The following is a 23,291-nucleotide window of genomic DNA, read 5'->3' on the forward strand; positions in this document are numbered from 1 at the left end:
AACAAAACAAAAACAAAAAAAAAAAAAAACAAAAAAAAAAAAAAACAAAAAAAAAACGATTTAAAATCATGGCGTTTATTTATTTATTAACAGTATAAAGTATCATAATAATACCCAAATTGGAAATTCTGCCAACTATTCATCGTATCAGGGGATATCAGGGAAAGGGGAAGGAAACAGAGAAATATGCCGCAAGAAAATGGCGATTATTTCCTCTCGGAAAAGCTTGGGTTCTTTAAAAATGCCCGATAAATATATAAAGTAACGCTGTGTTCTCGCTAACGAGATGTTCATTTCATTGGCTGTAAACTTAGCCGAAACATAACGAATATTGTAATTAGCCACGTGCATAACAGCTTTGTTTTTTTTAGGTTAATCCTCTAGATTCGGCATCCTTTATATAATAATTTACAAATAATATTCAAACCGTAGACATTTATTTGAAAATTTAAACAAAGCAAGTACATATATCCAGGGGGTCATTTTTTTCTGTAAGTGGAAAAGGGGGGTTCAGTTTTTTTTATAACTTCAAAGAGGGGGGCATTTTTTTGCACATGGATTTCAAGAGGGATCCAAATTTTTAGTTACGCAGAGCATTACACCAGTCAAATTAAAACATATTTTACCACCTTTAAACATTATATTTCATTGTCACATGCACGATCTCTGGTAAAATCAAGTTCACACACCAACATCACCATCAGAACCTAAAACATTTACAGTTATTAAATCAAATTGGTCTGACTTATCTGCTGACGATTCAATTTTCTTACCAATATCTTGAATCTCAAGAGCTGTGTCTGATTCTGCTTGATTTTGATCAGACTTTTCCAAAGTATCAAGTTTTGGAATTGAAGACTTGAATTTTTTATTGTAAGAATTCTTTAACATCTCAACTGCTTTTGATTCAAAGAGTAATCAAAGAAACTACGGTTATAACGGTAATAAGAAGAATGTTATCCAGGGACAAAGACCAAACATGGAAAACAGACGTACAAAGAACATGAAATTTTGTTAAAAGCAAATATACAAATTAACAAAAGCAAACGAGCAACTATGACTCCACTAAAAACTTGGAGCATGGACCAGGTGCGCCAGTAGGGTAAGCGTCCTCTGCTTTTCTAGAAACACCCGTCGAGTTGCTCATAAAAAGTCAAGTCCGGGGTAGACGAAAGAGGAAAGGAAAACCATGACACATTGAACAAATCAGTTTTCATGGCGCAGATGGATGCACCGTAGCGATCCACGATTTCATGATGACGACCATAACATAAAACTTCTATAAGGATGACTTCAATCTTGTAGCAACACAACCCTGTTCCAAAAGTTTATTTGTTAGAATTCTAGCGCGACACAAAAACTCTGCGTAGTTTCTGGCTCTGGCATAATGTAGGAGTTATATGAAAACTCCATACGCATGTTTAATAGAGGGGGTATCACATTTAAAAAAAAAATGTTTTTAAGGGGGATAAGAAAATATCATGGGGGGGGGTCAAGAAAATTTTATATGATTTCAAAATGACCAGTCCCCCCTCCCAGGTAAATAATGATAAATTTCTATATCCATTTGAATCGTAAGGGGAAACAAGGGGGCTATATAGTCAAATTTTGTGTCCTGGATCTTTTTATGTAATATTCAAACCAGAACTTTTTTCGCCTATTGCATCTTTGTATTTATATAAAATCATATATCTTGTCCTACCTTTCTATTTCAAATGTGATCCTGGCCCGACCCCCACTCATAAAAATCAACATGGTTACTCGGAGGCGTATTCAGGTGGGGGAGTGGCGGGCGTGCGCCCCCTAAAATTTGCAAAGCATGGGTTGTCAGGGGTAGATTTAGGCGGTTTCAAGTTGAAACTTTAAATTTCAAGCCAATTTTACCACAAAAGATATCTACATTGCACCCACTCTAAAATATTTCAAAAATTTAACCTCAAAATTTGTGTCACCTCGCTTCGCTCGGCAGAATGTTTACTGTGCGCCCCTATCTAAAATCCTGGATCCGTCCTTGTTACTCCTACAACGTAAGAGGTTGGAATTCCGTTCCACTATACCCCAGGATGGCATCAAGTCAGAAAATAGCTTGCCAGACAACCTCTAGCATTGCTGGAGTGCAACATGGTTTGCTAACTAAGCATTGTATTGCTTATTTATATATTTCTTTTTTGCTTTTATGGAGAATATTAAAATAGTTTCAAAACAGGCAACTTGTTTCATGCTAAACGGTTAAAGCAAAATATGATGAAGGCTATTTACAGGTTAGTGAACAGGGACGGCTCCAGACACTTTGAAAAGGAGAGGTGCAAGCCAATGTGATGGTGATGCCAAGACATTATTTTCCATGTTTTGTCAATTTTACACATGGAAATGACTAATTTTCTGGTAAAAAGGAGGGGTGCCAACCCCCTCTGATCAATAAACAGGTATTACCAGCACAGTTGACTAATAATCATTCGATAAAATGTCCTATTAAACAGGTGCATCATGAGCTTATGGTATGATTATCCTCACCTCAACATCTCTCTTAACTTGTGAACAAAAAAAATCACAATTTACCAGTCTTGTAGAGTTTATACAAGGAAACCATGAATTCAGACCAATTCAATGTAAATTATAGGTACAAGTACATGGCATGATTATGATTAGCTCAAAATTCAACAATAAATCCTTCTTTTCAAAATTTTTAATGTCTGTGAATGTTTATATTTTATTCTGTTTACCCATGGAACTTGTTTTTTTTTTCATTGATTGGTTGTGGTTTCAATGCATATTGCAATTATTTCTTGCATTTCAGGACAAGAATGTTTTACTGTATGAAATGATCCTGCTTTATACTACTCTACTATTATGACATTTTGAGGCGGTTTCATAGTGCTACCTCACAGAATCAACAGTTTCTTAGCCAAATAGTTGTTACACAAAATTACTTGTTTGAGAAGCAATGAAAGATTTAGCACTCACTAGTCATAAGTAGAAAACTTAAATGCATGTACCATTTATGTTTGCCAATCAGATAGTCATTCAAAAAACCAAGCAAGTAATGATTAAGCTTCTAGAAGTGAAATCACCACATGGTTATCAATAATGGGCAAACCACATACCATTAAGCAATCTATAAAAAGGCCCAAAAACAAATAAAGTAAAACTATTTACAAAAGACCATAATCAACCTAATCTAGAGAAAACAATGAAGTAATTTTTTTAGCTCAGTTGATAGACTGACAGCTTGTATTGCAAGGGATTCTAGGTTGTATTCCAGAATGGTACTGTCAAGAAGTGTACATGGCTGTAATTGTATACATGTATGAAAGTGACTTTTACTTTTGAAACACAACACATTTAAACCTTGTATATTTGCATAAGAAATATGATTTTGAAAATCTTTATTTTCAAACTTCAGCTTCATATCAGCTTTCATTACAGTGCAAGCAGAGATTTGAACAGCATTGAAGATCATCTAAATTATACATGTATGAATTCTTTTCAGTCATATATATGCCATGAATGACCTGGAAGTATGAAAATCAATAATAAATATACATAATACTCATATTCAAAGTTATTGTGATTCATGATTCCTGTATTGAAGTAGACCTCTATTTAAGTAAACCCTACATTATATGGCTCATTGGATGTTTTTGTTCTTCAAACAAAACATCCCATTATGTTAAAATATTACGTCTATGTTACAACCTTCATTTAAGTGTAATGGGAACTGTGAAAGTGAGGGTCCAAGCTATTAATTTCCTCATTTTTGCAAAAAGAATTCCACATTACTTCCAACATTTCCCAATAAAAGAGGTGGTTCCTCCTTTTGGAACACCCTAAATCAAAATTAAAAAAAAAAAAAAAAAACAAGGCATACAAATATTGTATACAGAACCTCAAATACTTACACAATCTATTATCATACTTCATTTGAACAGAGCTTCCTGTTATGTATGACTTGTCTGGTAACTTGTATCGTTGGTAGATGAACATAATGGCTGCATCTAAAATTTTCTGGAAAATATCAAAACATATTTCCTTTTAATATGGAAAGAGATACTGAAAATCAACATGGATAGACTTTTATCATATTGTCATGACTATGGTATAATTGTACATGTTCATGACAACATACTGTGCAAAAGAAATCTGATGAGTGATAAAACTAGTTTCTTATCCTTAGTTACAGATATACAATGTAAGTCAACAGCTTGTATTTATGGATCTATTAAAAATGTAAAAATATATAACACGATGAACTTCTTAAAAAATTGGAAATTGTGTCTTATATAAGGTCATACAAATGTGTATGTTAATGTTTAGATTAATTTCCAAATCATATAATTCATGTAGTTTACCTCAAGTTATGTATGAAATGTTCTCATATGACTTGCATGTATAATACCAAGGAACATTAAATATTGTTTTTGATTGCTCTTGGTCAACTATTCAGCAATACTTGTTTCACTGGAGTTTCCTTGACCTTGTACATGAATTTATTTTTGTTCTCAAAAATGAAATATGGGGTACTGTATACACAAATAACAGATCTTGTAAGGTTTTGTTTGTGTTACCCTATAACCAAGTAACTGTACAACTCATCATGTTCAAAAAGTTTGTATCATAGACTGTTTCATTTAAATGAAAATCAACAGTCATTGACTCAACGACAACTCTTCATGACTTTAAAAATGTTAGTATGGACTATGGAACATGTATACAATACACGTATAAGGCTTAAGAAAGTTTTTTTGTGTACCATAAGGTCCATATCTCCTGTAATTTGAACTGCACTCATTTACTTAGACTACTGCACATGATTTAGACAAATTATAATTAACAAATACATGGTATATGGTAAACACTTAAGCTATTTATCATAATTTTTCATTATTGTAACTGTGCTCGAGCTAAATAAAATATTTGTATTTTCATCATGGCGGCACTGTAAACAATAATGAATGCATATCATTAATATTCGTTCGTTTTGCTAATCAATTTTTTGATATATAAAAATATAAAAACAAAAAAAATATAGCAAACAATTGAAATAAAAACAAACTGTCATGTTCGAAATGAAAAAATATATTCAAATAAAACATTAATTTAGCGACAAATATGCCGAAGTTCATAAGCAAGCTGCTGATAAAAAAACACAATGGAGAAAATTTTAAATAGTTTGTCGTTTTTTGTAGAAGGTTTGGAATTATCTCAAACTACAATTTTCAGGTTCATTTGTATTCACCTTAATGTGTCACTTACTCTTTGGTGGAATATATGTCCATATGTGAGTACACGAAACTCAAATTCAGACGCCCCCCCCCCCAATGTGAAAGCATGATTTTTCACAAAATACCGTTCGGAAGTCTGATTTTAGTTCAAAAGTCATGTAAAAGTCCGAGAATTCCGAACTCTTGTTTCCATAGGCTGGTCGTATTGAGATACCCGGAAGTCACAAATTAGATACTGATCGATCTTCGGTTTTGAATGTTTTCAACAGTAGGAATTCCGGGAAAAAAATAAAACGAAAACGACACTTACAAGCCCTTTTACTGTGTTTGACATCGGCGACGCTTATGTAGCTTTTAATGGGTGATACATGTAATTTAGTAATTTTTTAAGTAACAGTCCATGTAAAATTCAGAAACTGCCTATAGTAGATGTGAATTAGGGTGTAGAAAAACCCACCAAACAAATGATGTGTTTTTTCAGTCTACATAGGCGATATATTTATATAACGACATTTTTTTTATTTTGATCTGCACTTTTGAGAAAACCGTACATTCATCTCCCACTAAAATCAACTAATTCGAACCAAACGGTAACACTTGCAAATGCAAATTTGATACACACTCTGTATAATTTTTATCTCAAAAGGAAAACAACCATTTGAAAAAACCAAAAATAGTTTTCTTATCTGAACAATAAATAAATGTGAATTTGGTGGGTTTTTGACATACATGAATCACTCCTATCTGATTAAAAAAAGACTGCTACTTTTTTAAAAAATGTTAATGTCCGTCTTACAATATTTTAACAAAACGCTAGTATTACTTTTTGCCAAATCATTTTTTTGGCACCGTTTATCCTTTTCATGTAAAACCATGTATATTTATGTATATACTGGAGAGGACTTCATCAGTGGAATTTCACTTGTGTCCAATCCGACTGCTTTAACAGCAATAAAATATGTTGGAACTTTGTATATTTACGTATATGTAACAGTCTGCAATGTTGTTTTATAAGAATATTAAAATGTATTGTGTAATAAAAAATTATTTGACTTGTATGAATATGTATTATGTTATACTTTTTTTACTTGGACCAACGGAACTGGTGATTGTATTGCAATCTAGTCGTAATCTTCTATATTCTTTTTCATGCTTGATTAGTACGCACTTCTTTTCTCTTCATCTATTGGTTGGTAATCGTCGCGGTTTAATTCCTTTTTTATTTGAACACTCTAACCTAAGTATCTGAACGGACATGTTGGTATTTATGTTCATCCGAATCTAGCAACCTATATTCTTATCAACTTAAGTTTTTCCATATCGGACTTCAACTTAAATATTATTAAGGTTAGTTTCTTTTGCATTCTTAGATTAATTGTGAATGTTAATGGTTTAGAAATTAAGTAGCTGTCTTTGTAAGAATCATGCAAAATCTGAAAAATGTGATACACCCCAAAAAAGGCTACATATTTTTATTTTTGTAATTAAGTTGTTTTATGGGTCTATACTATGAAATGTGTAATTATTCATTCAAATCTGCCTTTGGAGATAATCGGCATTGAAAATGCAGTAGATTCTATTGTATTTGAGCGCCATTTACAGAGTTATCTCCCTTAATTTTAAAATTACAGTGCATTCTATATAATTTTTATCTCCTAAGAGCACGGGTTATATGAAAAACCACATGTTTATTTCTCTTTACTATTACATTTCAAACAAAATATCAAAAATAAAAATATGTAGGCTTTTTACCCATGAATCACATTTTGCATGATCCTTAGCTGGAGTGCTACTTAATATTTTTACTCTCAAATAATTTGGCCAAACATTTTTAGCAAAAAGTTACATTGTATGACTTATTTTACTTTCGGCAGTATGAAAGTCCGGTATGAATAATTGATTGATTGTGTAACTTTCATAAACATTTGCCTTAATGCATAAATCTGTAAGGATATTAAACTATGCATAAATAAAAGGGGTCAATGATTGATTCATTTGACAATTCGAATGGGCCGCTCGTAAGTAAAAGTATAAATCATTAAACCGATCACACACTATGGTCATTAAGTAATTGTTTTAAACTATAAATACAATAAGTGATTTTTGATACTTCAGGTAAAATACAGTAGTACTGGGGACTATTACTATTCCTGTGACCATTTACAAATGTGCCTCTTGCACGATATGTGAGATAATCTTTGTAACGGAGCTCAAGTTGTCTCCTTTTTCAACATCCGAATACACAATTGGAAATTATCATAGGAAACATCTCATAGGTTTTTTCACAAATGATAAATTTTTAAATTGTAACAAACCATTAAGCATCTTTTAAGACACGATTGTAAGATGGGGTTCGGGAGAGACCAAGGGCTAATTTCAACATTCATTTCCTTATTCGCCATTTTAGGTCGCACAGAGTTGGGAATGGTCGCCATCGACTCGGGAGGGGTCACTGATCTCATTTCAACATTCATTAATTTTCAACTTTCATTTCCTTATTCGCCATTTTAGTTCGCACAGAGTTGGGAATGGTCCCAATCGACTCGAGACGGGTCACTGATCTCATTTCAACATTAATTTCCTTTTTCGTCATTCATTTCCTTTTTCTCCATTTTAGGTCGCACAGAGTTGGGAATGGTCGCAATCGACTTGGGAGGGGTCACTGATCTCATTTCAATTTTCATTTCCTTTTTCAACATTCATTACCTTATTCGCCATTTAAGGTGGCACATAGTTGGGAATTGCCGCAATCGACTCGGGAGGGGTCAGAGATCTTATTTCAACATTCATTTCCTTTTTCAATATTCATTTCTTTCTTTTTAAGCCATCATGTCCTTATTAGGCATTTTAGGTCATTTTCATTATTGTTATGTACATTTTGGGCTTCGCGAGTCAATCATGCACTACCCAACTCATCAACGCAATCATGATTGTTTTCGGGTCCATTCGTATGTCTCATTTACGAATCAATTAGGTACAATGGTGTCAGGTTACACACTTACAATTTAAAAAAAAAATGAAAATTGCATGCCTCTACTCCACACAAAATGCTTATAATGACACGTTTTAAACTTCATGGGTATTTATGTTTCAGTATAACATTTTCTTTGTTTTTAAAGTTTTAATGAAATTATGTTGCGATTTGAATTTTTTCCTATTTTCAATAATGGTAGGATGCTTTCCTTTCTACAATTAATAAATCGTCTCAAATTTGGAATCATTCGGTAGTAAATTTTGATTAACTTCAAGGTAAAACCAAGAGAAACTATTTTAAATATTGAGAGAGTAATGAAGGAAACCATGGTTCTAGCGAGAAAAAAAAAGCACAAAACATAGAAATATTACCCTTATCCCTATAAAAGAGGTCTCATTATCAATGTAAACTGTTGATTTACGGTATACCAACCCTGTCTAACTCAAATTTAGGTCATTTAGAAAACTATGTCTCTATCATATCTTTTTCGACACTTAGTTGTTTATGATGGAGTTATGATTGCTATATAATCGTAAAGTTGGGTATTAAGAATATCAAATTTTCTTGTGTTTTGCCTGTTGTAGACAAGTTTTCAAAATACTATATTTAAAACAAGCTATTGTATGATACAGTTGATTTATTAAATATTGTATCTATCAGACGACGTAAGGTAATAAATATTCCATGTCCATTTATAAGATAATTGCCTTCGCTACCTTCTCAAAAAATAAACATATATGTATAGAAAATGCAAATTGTAAAAAAATGGGAAATTATGAAATAAACCAATTAATTTTAAGATTAAAAAAATAAAGTGGTTTTTCAGGGCATTAGAGAAGATTGAAACAAAATAAAATTAAAAAAAAAAGATTTTTAAAATTGATTTTTCGGGCATTTAAAAAGATTGTGAAAAAATAAAATAAAAAAAAAAGATTTTTAAAAAAACTAACAATGACAACAGACTATAACGGACATAAAGTGAAGGCAATAACTCGCGCTGACCTTCGTCTCAGGTGAGCTTAAAATATACGATAAGAAAACAATCCTTTATCTTCTAACTAAATTCTGTTACTCAGAATGGTATTTTCAAACTCCAGACATTAATTTCTTTAAGTTTTAATTAATCTAAAGTAAATATCATCATAGCGGAACAAACGGTACACTTGACGGAGGGAACGAAACGTAGTTGACCTGTAACTTATCATGGTGAACGTGTAAACCAAAAGTTCACGCCAATATCTGCAAGTGTTAAAAAAGTCCAAAAAAAAAAACTGAAGATGGTCTGATGGACTGACGGACAGACGGACGGGTCAAAAACATTATACCCTTTAGAAAACACGTATTCCATAACAGAATGGTGTGTAAATGATTATTAGTCCTGCTACTGGAGTTAAGCACAAGTGATAATTGGCAAGTGACTCTCCATATTTATGACATATTATGAGGTGAAATATTTCATGAAATGAGTCATTAATTTAGGCACTGACGCTTTTTATACTATGGGGGGCCTGGGATTTTCAATTTTGATAAATATTTTTTTTCCGCGCTTTTTAAAATTATTTGATTTTTTTCAATAGCAAATGAATTATATTTTGTTTTCAGGAATATAGCAGATTTTTTTGCCAGTCATCTTGTGATAAGAATAAATGGAAAATATTATATAAATATCAAGGGAGTGCATATGAAAGTAAAGATTCATTTCAATGGGATATTTTTTTCTTGTTAAGACCAAAATAAAACTAATTAGATCAACATCCCCTCCTGCTCCTAAAAATGACATTTTCCAAAATGAAATGAGACGGGAATGTATGCACTTCTCTCTTGGAAATCTCTATTTTTTGTTTGAACTAAATTTAGTGGTTTGATCTTTCCAAGAACACCACGAATATTGGTACCCAGTGAATAATAATACTTTCACAGTAGGATATTCTTTTTCCATTTCAAGATGAACTTTTTTCAGCTGCCTTAATTAGTTGAACCACTTAACATGCGTGTATACATACTTGCCATGTCATAAGAACATAGGAACTTTGTTGTCATATAGAATCTGTAAAAGATCTGAGCTGTCTTGTACATAAGTTACTTGGTTTTTAAATATAGGAAGCAAGAATTAGTCAAGAAGTCAACGAAATTTTCACAATGGGAAATAATTGGACGGCTTGGTATTCTAATCTTTTCTCTGATGGGAATAAATCTAAATTAGTTACAATGTTTAATGGTAGTTCGAGTATCTTTGTGCATCTTTCTTATTGTTTGTTTAACATACTGGATTAATGTAAAACTGACTCTGGATATTGATATCCATTAAGTTGCTCATTATAACATCATGAATTTTGCGACTATAAATCGTAAAATCTTAATATTAAAGACATTTGTTGAATACTTCTTTATACATAAATATAATAAAACATGTAGAATTGTAGTTTATGATACATTCACTATATGCACGAGATTCCTCTCCTTTTCTTTTCTTTTAATGTTTTTTTTTTCTGCCTAAACATTTTTTTACGAAAAACAGAATACAACTTTATTATTTTTTTTAACATTGTGGAACTTTTTTTCTTGCCACAGAAATTAAAAAAAAAATTTTCTTCAAATTGAAATTAATATTTTTTTTTTCAAAAAAATACCAGCCCCCTCCTCAATATAAAAATGGTCGGTGCCTTAAGCCAAAATTTGGTATGTCATTTGACCATGAGGTCATAGGTCAAGTTCAAAAGTTGCACACCTTTGTACAAGACGCTCCGCCTTGGTGTGAAATACCCACATACCAAATGTCAGATATCTATGTAAAGAGAAAAAAGTCATGGCCCAGACAAAACTTTGGGTAGTATTTTGCCAAAATGTTTATGTTATTTGACCTTGAAGTTACAGGTTAAGGTAAAATGTCACCTACTCTAGATCTGGTACGCGACACTCAACTTAAAGAGGATATACCAACATACTAAATATTATAAGTCTAGGTCGAAAGACAAAAAAGTTATGATCCGGGCAACGTCAAAATTTTGTATGTTATTTGACCATAAGGTCAACGGTTAAGTTTGAATTATCTAGTACGTGACGCCTCACCTAAAGGTTATACAATCCAATACCAAATATCAGATGTCTAAATTGAATGACATAAAACCTCATGGCCAAGATACAGTTTTGTATGGTATTTTGTCAAATTATTTATGTTATTTGACCTTTGGATCAGAGGTCAAGGTCAAAGGTCACCTATCTTAAACATTACTCTCCACCTTGGTGTAATAAACCTATGCCAAAGATCAGATATCTAAGTAAAAAGACCAAAAAGTAATGACTGAAACAAAAATATGTATCGTATTTTCCAAAATTTATATGTTATTTGACATTGAGGATAAGCGTCAAGGTCAAAGGTCACCTACTCTGGTTCGCGACACTCTGTCCTGAGAGGATATACCAACATACCAAATATTTGAAGCCTACGTCAAAAGCAAAAAAAAAAAAAAAAAAAATGGTCTTGACAAAGTTTGTATGAAAAGCGTTAAGAAGAAGAAAAGTCTTTATGGACAGTGATTTCGGGTCCAGATGAGCAAAAAAAACAAAGATATGCTACATATTTGTATTATTTATATGTTCCAGAGGAGAGGTCCTGCTACACATCCATGCATGCATACATTTTAATTATATCTTCTTTCAGTCTTGGCAAAACGGGTCTGAACATAGTCTATTTTCGTATATTTCCAAATGTCAAGAATTAGGAATTTTGGATGCTATGGTAACCAGATCTTAACCAATCAGATTGGTTTGTACTTTATTATAATTTGTTTTATTTAGACACACTTCATTACTATAGTTATGTAGTTTGAAAAATTTCCATTATTAGATGTATATAATTACATTCAAATTGTGACATTTTTGTGATTATTAGGCACTAAATTGGTGGTTGCTAACGACTGGTTGTTGCGATGGTAACGGTGAAGATATTTTTCATTTTTTCATTTTATTTTTTGTCTTTTTTGTTTTCGAACTTCTTCTTTTTACAAAATGAAGTAAACAGACACATATAGGTACCAACAAATAGCAGAATGTGAAAACAATGCAACAATGCAATAAAAATAGATTTTTCGATTTTCCTGTAAAATGTCGCATAATAAGTGTCTCAAATTTGGGTCCATTCGATAGATAATTCAATTTTCTACTGAACTAAATCACGAAAAACTAATTTCCCAGAAATATTTTCTAAAAAATGTTAAAAAATATTAACCCTACCCCTAGAAAACTGGTCTCACTTTCAAACAGAATTCGCCCCGTGCAGGTCCCGGTTTCAAAAGAATAGGCCAGAAGTAGCGCCAAGCTTGTAAAAGGCGACTAAATAGCGCTCAAAAACCTAGCCGGGGACTGGGCGCTTTGCCCACAGAGCAACTGGGTTGTGTGCCCCAGGTGGTGGAATGGGGTACCCCTGGTTTGTTGCATGCTGGGGGTTGGATGTTTGTTTGTTGGGGTTTAACGTCCGAGCAGCAATATTTCAGCTATATTCAGACAATGAACATGAAATGGATGATAGAATGAACATCAAACGAAAAAAAAGGATGGGTCACAAGGATAATAGGGTCGACAAATTTTGATTACCACTGGAAAAAGGGGGGATGGGTAAGGTAGGGCAATTTAGCCTCCTGTGGCGGAGCACAAAGGTTCCTACTCCTATCGAATACCACAGCAGGGTTCTTTAACGTGCCAGGAACGTGACATCTTTCCCAACACGGTGCACCACTATGGTTTGCGGTCAGGTTTTCCGTATTATAGCCTGACAACCCCAGCATGTAACACGCCAGGGGTACCCCATTCCACCTCCTGGGGCACACATCCCAGTTGCTCTGTGGGCAGAGCGCCTAACCCCCGGCTAGGTTTCTGAGCACTATTTAGTCGCCTTATACGACAAGCTTAGCGCTGCTGCTGGCCTATTCTTTTAACACCCGGACCTGCACGGGGCCTGGGGGTTGGAAGGATATAATACCGGAAACCTGACCGCAAACCATAGTGGTGCACCGTGTTGGGAAAAATGCTACGTTCGTCGCACGTTAAAGAACCCTGCCGTGGTTTTCAATAGGAGTAGGAACCTTTGCGCTCCGCCACAGGAAGCTAAATTGCTCGACCCTACCCATTCCTCCCTATACTTGTGGCAAACAAAATTTGTTGACCCTATAACACTTGTGTCCCATCCCTTTTTTCATTTCATCATCATCATTTCATGTTCATCGCCTGAATATAGCTGAAATATTGCTGCTTGGGCGTTAAACCCCAATAATCAATCAATCAATCAATCAAACAGAATTCTCATTCACTATAAAACTCACATTATAGGCATTCCTAATTAAGGTAATGATGTACCCAACATATCTGAAAAATTCAGGGTTACAATTGCTATAAAATCGTAAAAATGGAATTTTCAGAATTTCTTCTATATAACCCGTTATTGCCTTTTTTCAATTTATCGTAGTTTAAATAAGCTTTTGTGTAATACAGTACATTTAAATAGTGTCAGCTTTCAAATGAGCCCGAGTATGTTGGGTGCTATTGTTTTAATTATTAATATATCCTAATTTTAGGCGTGTATTTTTTAGTTTCAATGTGGCATTATTGAGTTTTAAATTAAAAGGGGGAACTCCTGGAATTTTATATTTTCTTCCATTTCACTGGTAATTCGCAATGTTTTCAAGTGGTAATGCAACTTTGAACACCATGAATTGGAAGAATGGGGTTTGCACGGTGGACCCTCCCAGCCCATCAACTATACGTTTTACAGTGCTGTGAATGAGAATTTTGTTAAATACCGATATCAGATTTCTAGGGGTAGGAGTAATATTTTACGCTCTTTCGGGAAAATTAAGTTTTCGTGGTTTAATCATGTCGAAAATTGAATTATCAGTTGAATGTTACAAAATTTGACACGTTTCAGCTGAGAAATAACTTGTGGAGTCGAATTTATGCCTCTTTGTTTCAGATTGATTGATTGATTGTTGGGGTTTAACGTCCGAGCAGCAATATTTCAGCTATATTCAGACAATGAACATGAAATGGATGATAAAATGAACATGAAATGAAAAAAAAAGGGTCACAAGGATAATAGGGTCGACAAATTTTGATTGCCACTGGAAAAAGGAGGGATGGGTAAGGTAGGGCAATTTAGCCTCCTGTGGCGGCGCCCTATGGTTCCTACTCTTATCGAATACCACAGCAGGGTTCTTTAACGTGCGAGGAACGTGGCATCTTTCCCAACACGGTGCACCACTATGGTTTGCGGTCAGGTTTTCCGTATTATAGCCTGACAACCCCAGCATGTAACACGCCAGGGGTACCCCATTCCACCACCTGGGGCACACATCTCAGTTGCTCTGCGGGCAGAGCGCCTAGCCCCCGGCTAGGTTTCTGAGCACTATTAATTCGCCTTATACGACAAGCTTAGCGCTGCTGCAGGCCTATTCTTTTAACACCCGGACCTGCACGGGTGCACTTTGTATCAGAAAATCGAATATTTGCATTTTTGTTTATAAATTCTGACAATAAAAATTGCTACAAATCATCAAATAACCACAAAAGTATCAATTATAATGGTACAAAACAGAAAATACCAAATAAGCCATAGATACTCTAGGGGTTTGACATGTGAACTTATGCGATTTTTCTATGGGGTAGGGGAATAGTTTTGTTTTTTTTTTAATTCCAGACCCAAAACTGTTACCGGAAGTTGTCTGGTACAATTGGAAAGCTGTATATTTGTCTACTTGATGAAACCTTAATGTGACAATTTACTTCGTTTTGTAGAAAGTAAAAAAAGGATATTTGCCATATAGAGGTACAATAAATGACCCAAAAATACAAAAATGTGTTAGCTTTTTTCTTTGCGACAAAAATGTTCATAACTGGAAGGTATAAGGATACATGAAAACCATATTGTGGTTAATGAGTGGGAATATTGTAAGGGGACTATCTCAACCCACGTACAATAGTACATGTATGCACATAATATCATAAACGACCATTATGTTATGAAGATACAACGAAATGCCGAATGGCAAGTGATTTCTTTTTACGAATCAACTCATTTCATTGTTTCTGTTAAAACATATACCTGTATTAATAACTGGTATAATTACTCAATATATACATGAAACTATTGAAATGAGGGTTTTTGGGAAAAAATAGTTTCATTATACCCCTGCAAACACAGTTTTGGGGGGAAATAGAAATCATCCCGTCCGTCATTCCACATTTCTTGTTCTTCGTAACATTTAATTACTAACAAACTTGACAAATTTTCTTCGCCTTAAAATTTATAAATGGAACTTTATTCATAAAAGTGTAAAACATTAAATTTTCGTTATAATTTTTCTTTTCTCAGCTTCTATCTGATTATACCGCCAAACATTTACATTTTGTCTAGTTATTATTTCAACGATAAAAAAGTACACAAAGTATTATCCTGTGCATTCAATACAATGCATGGTCCGAAAATAGAAGGTAGTTTTCAAGATCCCCGTGCAGGTCCGGGTGTTTAAAAGAATAGGCCTGCAGCAGCGCTAAGCTTGTCGTAAAAGGCGACTAAATAGTGCTCAGAAACCTAGCCGGGGATTAGGCGCTCTGCCCACAGAGCAACTGGGATGTGTGCCCCAGGTGGTGGAATGGGGAACCCCTGGCATGTTACATGCTGGGGTTGTCAGGCTATAATACGGAAAACCTGACCGCAAACCATAGTGGTGCACCGTGTTGGGAAAGATGCCATGTTCCTCGCACGTTAAAGAACCCTGCTGTGGTAATCGATAGGAGTAGGAACCTGTGCGCTCCGCCACAGGAGGCTAAATTGCCCGACCTTACCCATTTCCCCTTTTTACAGTGGCAATCAAAATTTGTCGACCCTATTATCCTTGTGTTCCATCCTTTTTTTTTCATTTCATGTTCATTTTATCATCCATTTCATGTTCATCGTCTGAATATAGCTGAAATATTGCTGCTCGGACGTTAAACCCCAACAAACAAACCAATCTACCTCTGATAATAAACATTGGATATAAAACGTTTTACAGACAAACAACAATGTTGTTTTGGGCTTCGTCTGCTGGTACGACAACATATTTGTCATGTACTGTAGACAACGTTTTGCTACATCGAGGTCTTTGAAAACCAATGTAGCCTTGGCACTCATTGACCTACTTAAAACTTTCATTCATTTCAAAATTAAAGACCTCACGGCCTTTCATCACTCTGACAGAGAATCAATATCTTCTTGTTCTCGTTTTATCTATTTTCTTGCATAGACATTCGTTTCCTTTTTCAACATTCATTTCCTTATTTGAGGTTGCACAGAGTTGTGAATGGTCGCAATCGATTCATGAGAGAAATATCATTTCAGCATTCATTTTCTTATTTGCCGTTTGGGCGATTCTACTTTGCACTACCCTATTCATCAACACACCATTGTTTTCAGGTAGATATATGTGTCCCATTTACAAATCAATTTGTTCCGTAGCTTTGTATTGCGTTTTTGCATTGCTTATGTATTTGCTTTGCTATTGTTACGCTTATTGTATGCACTTAATCGCTTCTGCTCTAACGCTGTTGTTTTGCTATTTAATATGTTTGATTAGATAATTTACCATTTTCTTATAATTTGCTACATTCGAATATGGAGTAACCCCCCCCCCCCCTTTCCCGAGACAAACTACATATTTAGCCAGTTGGTTTATGCTTCACAAGGAGATTGATGAAGCCAAAAATTAAATTTACTCAAATGTTATATTTTTCCTATGATATGTAAATGTACTAAAATATACATTCACACATATGGTTAAGAGTACTAATTTTTATTCTATATATATAATTTCTTTTTACAAATTTTCAACGAGCAAGCGTTGAAATGCTATTTAAATTGGATGGCAGATTTTGCATCTTACCCCCTCCCCCACATTTCCAGGGTGAAAATTATATTAAATCTGCGCATGATCCCTCTTTGAGTCGATCGCGTCAATGTCTCAATGGAAAAAAAAATGGAGTTGTATGTTGAATATTGTGTGGTTGGTGTAATGTGACCTTGACTCCATCTGAAAAGCTTCCTTTAATGTTACTATATTCTAGTGGAATTAAACGTTTTTATTTAATATAAAGCATGTGAGATGATTGATCTCTTCTGATTAATATGTCTTTTTAAAGAGGCAAACAGAGAAAATGTCTTCATTTATCTGTTATATACCTGTATAAGGCATGCGAAATTAACCCTAAACCCCGTTGTCTGGTAGAGAACATCGTTATCTGTAAGTTGACAGATCGTAAATCACAATACCACCTGGGCAGTATCTCTGTGCAATTGTTGTGAAATAAATCAAGGTAAGTCAGCAGACATAGTATTGTGCTTTGTTACACTTTACCTTATAAATACTGATCTTGCTTTTTATAGATCGCATACAACAGAAAAATGCACAAAAACAGTGGCGCACCAATTTTACAATAGGCTTCATATAAAGATGAAAGTATATTGTTAAATTTCTCATTAACCAGGTCCAGGAGAAAAAAAGGGGGATCGGAATTCCCTTTTGATAATTTTATTGTTAAAAAATGAACAAATAATAGTCATTTTTTTCTTTAACCCCACTTTTTTATAGAAAAAAAAAGTATTTTCATGAAAATAAATACGTATCTATCAGAAATTGTTGATGCAATGATTCAGTGATTAATATGTATTTTGATTCAGCAAAATGGTTTCTAATAGTCGCTGGAATAATTTGCTTCCCGATTATACTGAAGAAGGAGAAGGCATCATTTTGGAATATGTTTGGCCGCTTCACACTGGATATGAAATGGCCAGTAAAATTAAAATTGTAGAACAGGAACCACGGAGAATAAAAGGTATTTTTTATGCACTAAAGAATACGACTGTGTTAAAGGAAATTGAATACGCCATTCCCTTTTCCCGTAATAAAAATTTCGTGGCTCTGAAACGAAAAATTATGAAAGACAGCGGAAAAAATTTGAATTCTTTAAAGCAATTTAATTTGCTGTCCCTAAAGCCGAGAGAATGGTAAAATCAGCAAGAACCTTCACATGTTTGAGTTATCGAAGTCCAAGGGATTATTACATAGCAAAGAAACCTCAGTGTCTTGAGACATCTTGAGATGTCTTGAGACACGTCAGGATTAAATTCTTGAGACGCATCTAAAGTCATGTCTTATAGACACGTTAGGATTAAATTTTTGACGTGTCTTAAAGGAATGCCTTGAGACATTTTGAGATGATTAAATGTCTTGAAATCCTGTTTTAAGACATCTTGAGACATGAATTCCATGTCTTAAGATACCTTCGGGTCACGTTCACTGGTCTTTAAAAGACACATTAAAACACATCTGATGACAAAAAAAATCATATTTAAAGAAGTCCTTTAATTATACATGTAAGTGCTCATTACTTAAATATCTTAAGACACTGTATCAGTAAGCAAGTCACAATATATTTATTTATTCGAAAGTTTTTTTTTCTAAATAGATATAGCTACAGGCTTTACATACACGTACTTAAAGTTGTCGAAGAGAGCTTAACAAACATAGACAATTCTTGATTTGGCCTACTAATTTGATGCATGGGAGCTTATATAACACAGTAGTTGATGCTTTTCTAAAATTATATCATTTTGCATTGCTTTTTTGTTAATTTACTATTTCAACAATTTAGTGAGGGCACTTTCCCTGCCTCAACCTACCCCTTAAGCCATGCAAAAGTGTTGCATCTTAAATCATCTGTAAACTGCAGTAAAAGCCAACATTTGACAACGTAACTTATACGTCTGTGTCTAGTACCATTCATTTATAACATACCATATTTGCAATTCATATATCACATTTTTTATCTGGTTTTATCTGTCAGTACAGTAATATCAACATAATATAATATGATAATGTCAAATCAGTCTTTAAACACTTCAAACAAACATCAACATAAGATCTGCATGTTTTAGAGCCCCGTGCAGATCCGGGTGTTAAAAGAATAGGCCTGCAGCAGCGCTAAGCTTGTCGTAAAAGGCGACTTAATAGTGCTCAGAACCCTAGCCGGGGGCTAGGGCGCTCTGACCACAGAGCAACTGGGATGCGTGCCCCAGGTGGTGGAATGGGGTACCCCTGGCGTGTTACATGCTGGGATTGTCAGGCTATAATACGGAAAATCTGACCGCAAACCAAAATGGTGCACCGTGTTGGGAAAGATGCCGCGTTCCTCGCACGTTAAAGAACCCTACTGTGGTATTCTCCCGGAATAGGAACCATAGGGCTCCGCCACAGGAGGCTAAATTGCCCTACCTTACCCATCTCTCCCTATTTCCGGTGGCAATCAAAATTTGTCCACCCAATTGTCCTTGTGTCCCATCCGTTTTTCATTTCATCATCAATTTCATGTTCATCGTCTGAATATAGCTGAAATATTGTTGCTCGGACGTTAAACCCCAACAAAGAAAGCATGTTTTAGAAAAATAGAATTACTTGTGGGATACATATTGAAATGTCTCAAACGGCTAACATTGTTGCGAATATGGACACAATATTCAAGCTGTAAAGCTGTTAATGAATTTAATATTAGACAAAAAACTAGAAATCATTGAGATGCAATCCATCTGTGTGGCCACCCCCTTTGAATTACGCCATTTTTATGAAATGTATTTGGAAAAAGCTTTCCAACTCGAAATTTGGGTTTTTAATATGGCACTCATAGTCAACAAAAATATTTACCAGTTGAGAAAGAAGTATAGAACCATATATAATCCAAACACAAGTTTCTCACTGAATTTAAGGAACTTGACCTTGAGATCAAAAATCAAGGTCATATGCCATTATCCATGGTACGTGACACATACTCTTTAGGTGATCTACCAAAAGCCAAATACCAAAAGCCCACATCCAAATACAAAAAAATACAGTCTGGACACAAGTTTGTCACTGAAAATAAATATAAATTTTACCTTGAGGTCACTGTTCAAGGTCATAGGTCACAATCCATGGTATGCAATGCATCATTTTATGTGATCTACCAAAATGCAAAATATCAAAAGCCTACAGTACATCAAAAGACAAAAACGTTCGGACACGAGTTTTTAATGAAGATGGACAAAGTGATCACTGTATGGCAACCACCACTTTTTGTTGGGCACTGATAAATTTGGTCAAAGTTTTGATTTAACATTTAGGGTTTATGGCCTAACATATCAGTAAAAAATATGTTTAAATCTACATAACCTCAGTTCATAATTCTAATTCTTAATTCATATACATGCATACATGTATGACATAACATCTAATTAACAAACTTAAATGATTTATGAACCAGACCGAAAATCTATATACATGTACATGATAGCAAGATTCAGTATTTCAAATAAACCAAGAAAAACTAGATATTTTAATCATTTGATGGAAATTATCTCTGTGCACGCCATGTTAATATCTTTAGGTCAGACTGATAGTGAACCATATATTAATTATCCAACAATAAAATGTTTGTATTGCTCAGTTTGATACTAACGCAGAGGTTGAACCATGATCAGTTGGGAAAAGTATTGATACATCATTCAAACTTAACAAAGCTTTATATTTAATAACAAAATGAAATTTGACACAGGGTAAAAATTTAACCAGAAACGAAGTGGTATAATTTTGGCCATTATCACTAAATGGTTCCAGTCTAAACCTGCAAAATCAATTCCCATAGGGATATGGTACCTTGTGGCAAAATTCTGAATCCAGTTATCGTCCAGAAATCAGATAAAAAAGCTTCCCTGAGCGCATCATGGTATGAGCGCAGTGGTTAAACCTTGAACAGTTGGGGCAAGTGTGGACATAATATTATAATTTGACATATTTAGTCATAGGGACTTACAATTCATTATGGAAACAACTTGTTTGGACACAATACAGCACAAAACTTGAAATTCCATTCAAAATTTTCAAAATCAGACCTAAATAAAATTGTCATTTTTTCAGGTGTGGCACCTTTCTTTGACCCCTTATAACTTGATAATCACAAAAAAAAAAACCGTTTGAAATCTGATTGAAAAATGCAGACAGGGATTTTTAAAAGGAATCTAATTAAAAAATTGGACCAAAAACAAACAAGCTATTTCCTTGATATCATGAAAATGCATGTTTCTGGTCCCTAATTTCTGAAAAGTTCAAAATCAATCAAAGTCATTTGATCATTGTGGTATGGAATATTGTGCAACAATATCATTTACTGCACTTATTTGTTTGTTTCAGGCCATGGTTGTGGCTATAACCCTAGAAATCAATACCAACCTTCCTTTTGTGGTTTGATAAGTTGTTATAAAAATTCAATAAAGATCAACAAACTTATACTCAAGTTATCACAAGAAAACCAAGTGTCTACAAAACGTCGACAGCGCCTTATTGATAAACAACAACATTTTTTGCGGTTGTATAAAAATCAATCCCAGGCTTTTCTATGTTGGCACCTTGTAGTAAAATGGAAGTGAGATTCATTCACATTTACTCAAGTTATTATACGGACATACGCACAATGCTAGTTTTAGGCCCCTTTATGCATTCAAGTATTAATCCCCAAAATCAACTCCAATCTTCTTTTGGTGGTATTGAACCTTGTAATATATTATCAAAGATCAAAGTGGTATAGAATATTGTGGAACAATATCAAAGGAATCATAATGCTTTTAATGGGGTTATATGTATAAATTCTGTGAAAAGCTGTTTTTTGCCCTTTTTGCATCTCATTATTAAATGGTTGGGGAAAAATCCCTAAAATCAAAAGAAAACTTCCTTTTAGGATTTGGAATCCTGTTTTAAACTGTCATAAAGATCAGCAAACAAACATTCAAGTTATCGCATGAAAACCAGGTGTCTACAGACATTGTTGATAATACGAACGATGACAGCAACATACATGTACCAATTTTTGCGGTCCTATTAAAGTAATACCTTAGTCTCACTTTCCCGATGTTTTAATAGATGCAAAATTATGGCATAAGCTCACATGGACGATAAGTCCAGATAAGCAAAAAGGCCAACAATATCACTGGGGTGAGAATAAGTTCAAACTACATGTAAATTGCATATCAATTCCTATACATGTTGAAGTATACGTTCATTTAGGTGTTAACTCAGGAGCATACTGCAAAAATAACGTGTTTAGTATTTAGTGTATGAATAAAGAAAGAAAACATAGTAAAATATTTAATTATTTTTATCAAATAATGCTAGAAAAAGGAAGATTGACTAAAATAAGTTGAAGTACATTAAAAATCAGTTCAATTTGTCTGTAATTGTCCACTAAAATGTCCTTTTATTGAGTATTCTTGTTTTGTTTTCATTTTAAAAACACAATTCATGTACAAGTATTTGGTTTTTTTTGTATATTTGGTAAATATTTTGCACATGCTTGCTGACAACCTAGTATGTAACTAGATATTGTGCATGTGGCAAAAAATATCTCCTGCTATAGACGACTTTAACAATGGCCATTGATGTCGAATATTTGTTGAAACTACATTTCTGTAATTTATGGTTTGGTGACAGACAAAAAAAAGGACCTCAGATTTACAGGCTACATGCATACAAAAAGTAATCATGTTAATAAATATATGTGTAAATACATCTCCAAACAAACATTCATTGGATATCGTTGCATATTTCTGATCTAAAGCCTGTCAACCTCAGTTGACTTCCATATAAATGAAGAATTTTTCCAGAAATGAAGTGAATGCAAAATGCGTCTACGCTCAAAGTTAACACTTTGAATTTTTATAGAGATCAATAAGGCAGGAAGCATTCCTCCATCATGTCTGTTTAAAATATTTTATGCGAACTACAAATATCAAAATAAACCATAAAGCACCAAGGTTTAAAAAAATATCAGTTACATACATACAACTGTCCATTAATTGCGGGTTTATCATCTGGGAATATTCTTTGTCAAATGATATTTGTCCATAAGTTTGATATTTAATTATATTGTGCCTAAGTGGGACATGTTGATTTTCTAGTGTAATGCCATTTCAAAGCATGTGTACAAGTACCATGAGAAAACAAGCATACTTTCCAATGTCCTAAAGCCCCGTGCAGGTCCGGGTG

General features: G+C 34.0%; 1 protein-coding gene and 1 long non-coding RNA gene across 3 annotated transcripts; one reads left to right on the forward strand and one right to left on the reverse strand.

Annotated features, from left to right (window-relative positions):
- Window positions 1–3,371: 3,371 nt before the first annotated feature.
- On the reverse strand, window positions 3,372–5,318 carry LOC148625587 (uncharacterized). The gene is made up of 3 exons (XR_015919954.1): window positions 5,254–5,318; window positions 3,900–4,005; window positions 3,372–3,512 (listed from the first exon to the last, which is right to left on the reverse strand). It is a non-coding gene; the product is annotated as an uncharacterized LOC148625587 (long non-coding RNA).
- Window positions 5,319–16,658: 11,340 nt separating this feature from the next.
- On the forward strand, window positions 16,659–21,869 carry LOC148625588 (uncharacterized). 2 transcript variants are annotated; one of them, XM_088569189.1, is made up of 3 exons: window positions 16,659–17,538; window positions 17,903–18,057; window positions 21,444–21,869. In XM_088569189.1, the coding sequence occupies exons 2-3, from the start codon at window positions 17,907–17,909 to the stop codon at window positions 21,677–21,679; spliced, it is 387 nt and encodes a 128-aa protein (XP_088425315.1). In that variant the 5' UTR covers window positions 16,659–17,538; window positions 17,903–17,906; the 3' UTR covers window positions 21,680–21,869. The 2 variants fall into 2 exon arrangements, with proteins under 2 accessions (XP_088425315.1, XP_088425316.1); XM_088569190.1 differs by lacking the exon at window positions 21,444–21,869 and adding an exon at window positions 18,691–19,240 and having other exon boundaries at window positions 17,389–17,538.
- Window positions 21,870–23,291: the final 1,422 nt, after the last annotated feature.

The sequence above is a fragment of the Perna viridis genome, chromosome 2 (genome assembly GCF_037379345.1).
Source record: "Perna viridis isolate PV_CMFRI_1.1 ecotype Kerala chromosome 2, ASM3737934v1, whole genome shotgun sequence".
Taxonomy (NCBI): domain Eukaryota; kingdom Metazoa; phylum Mollusca; class Bivalvia; order Mytilida; family Mytilidae; genus Perna; species Perna viridis.

Excerpts from the sequence above, each read along its gene's own strand:
- LOC148625588 (XM_088569189.1), top strand. The coding sequence starts at position 17,907 with ATGGTTTCTAATAGTCGCTGGAATAATTTGCTTCCCGATTATACTGAA. Across the intron at positions 18,058-21,443 it reads GGAACCACGGAGAATAAAAG|GCCATGGTTGTGGCTATAAC; the intron begins GTATTTTTTATG and ends TGTTTGTTTCAG.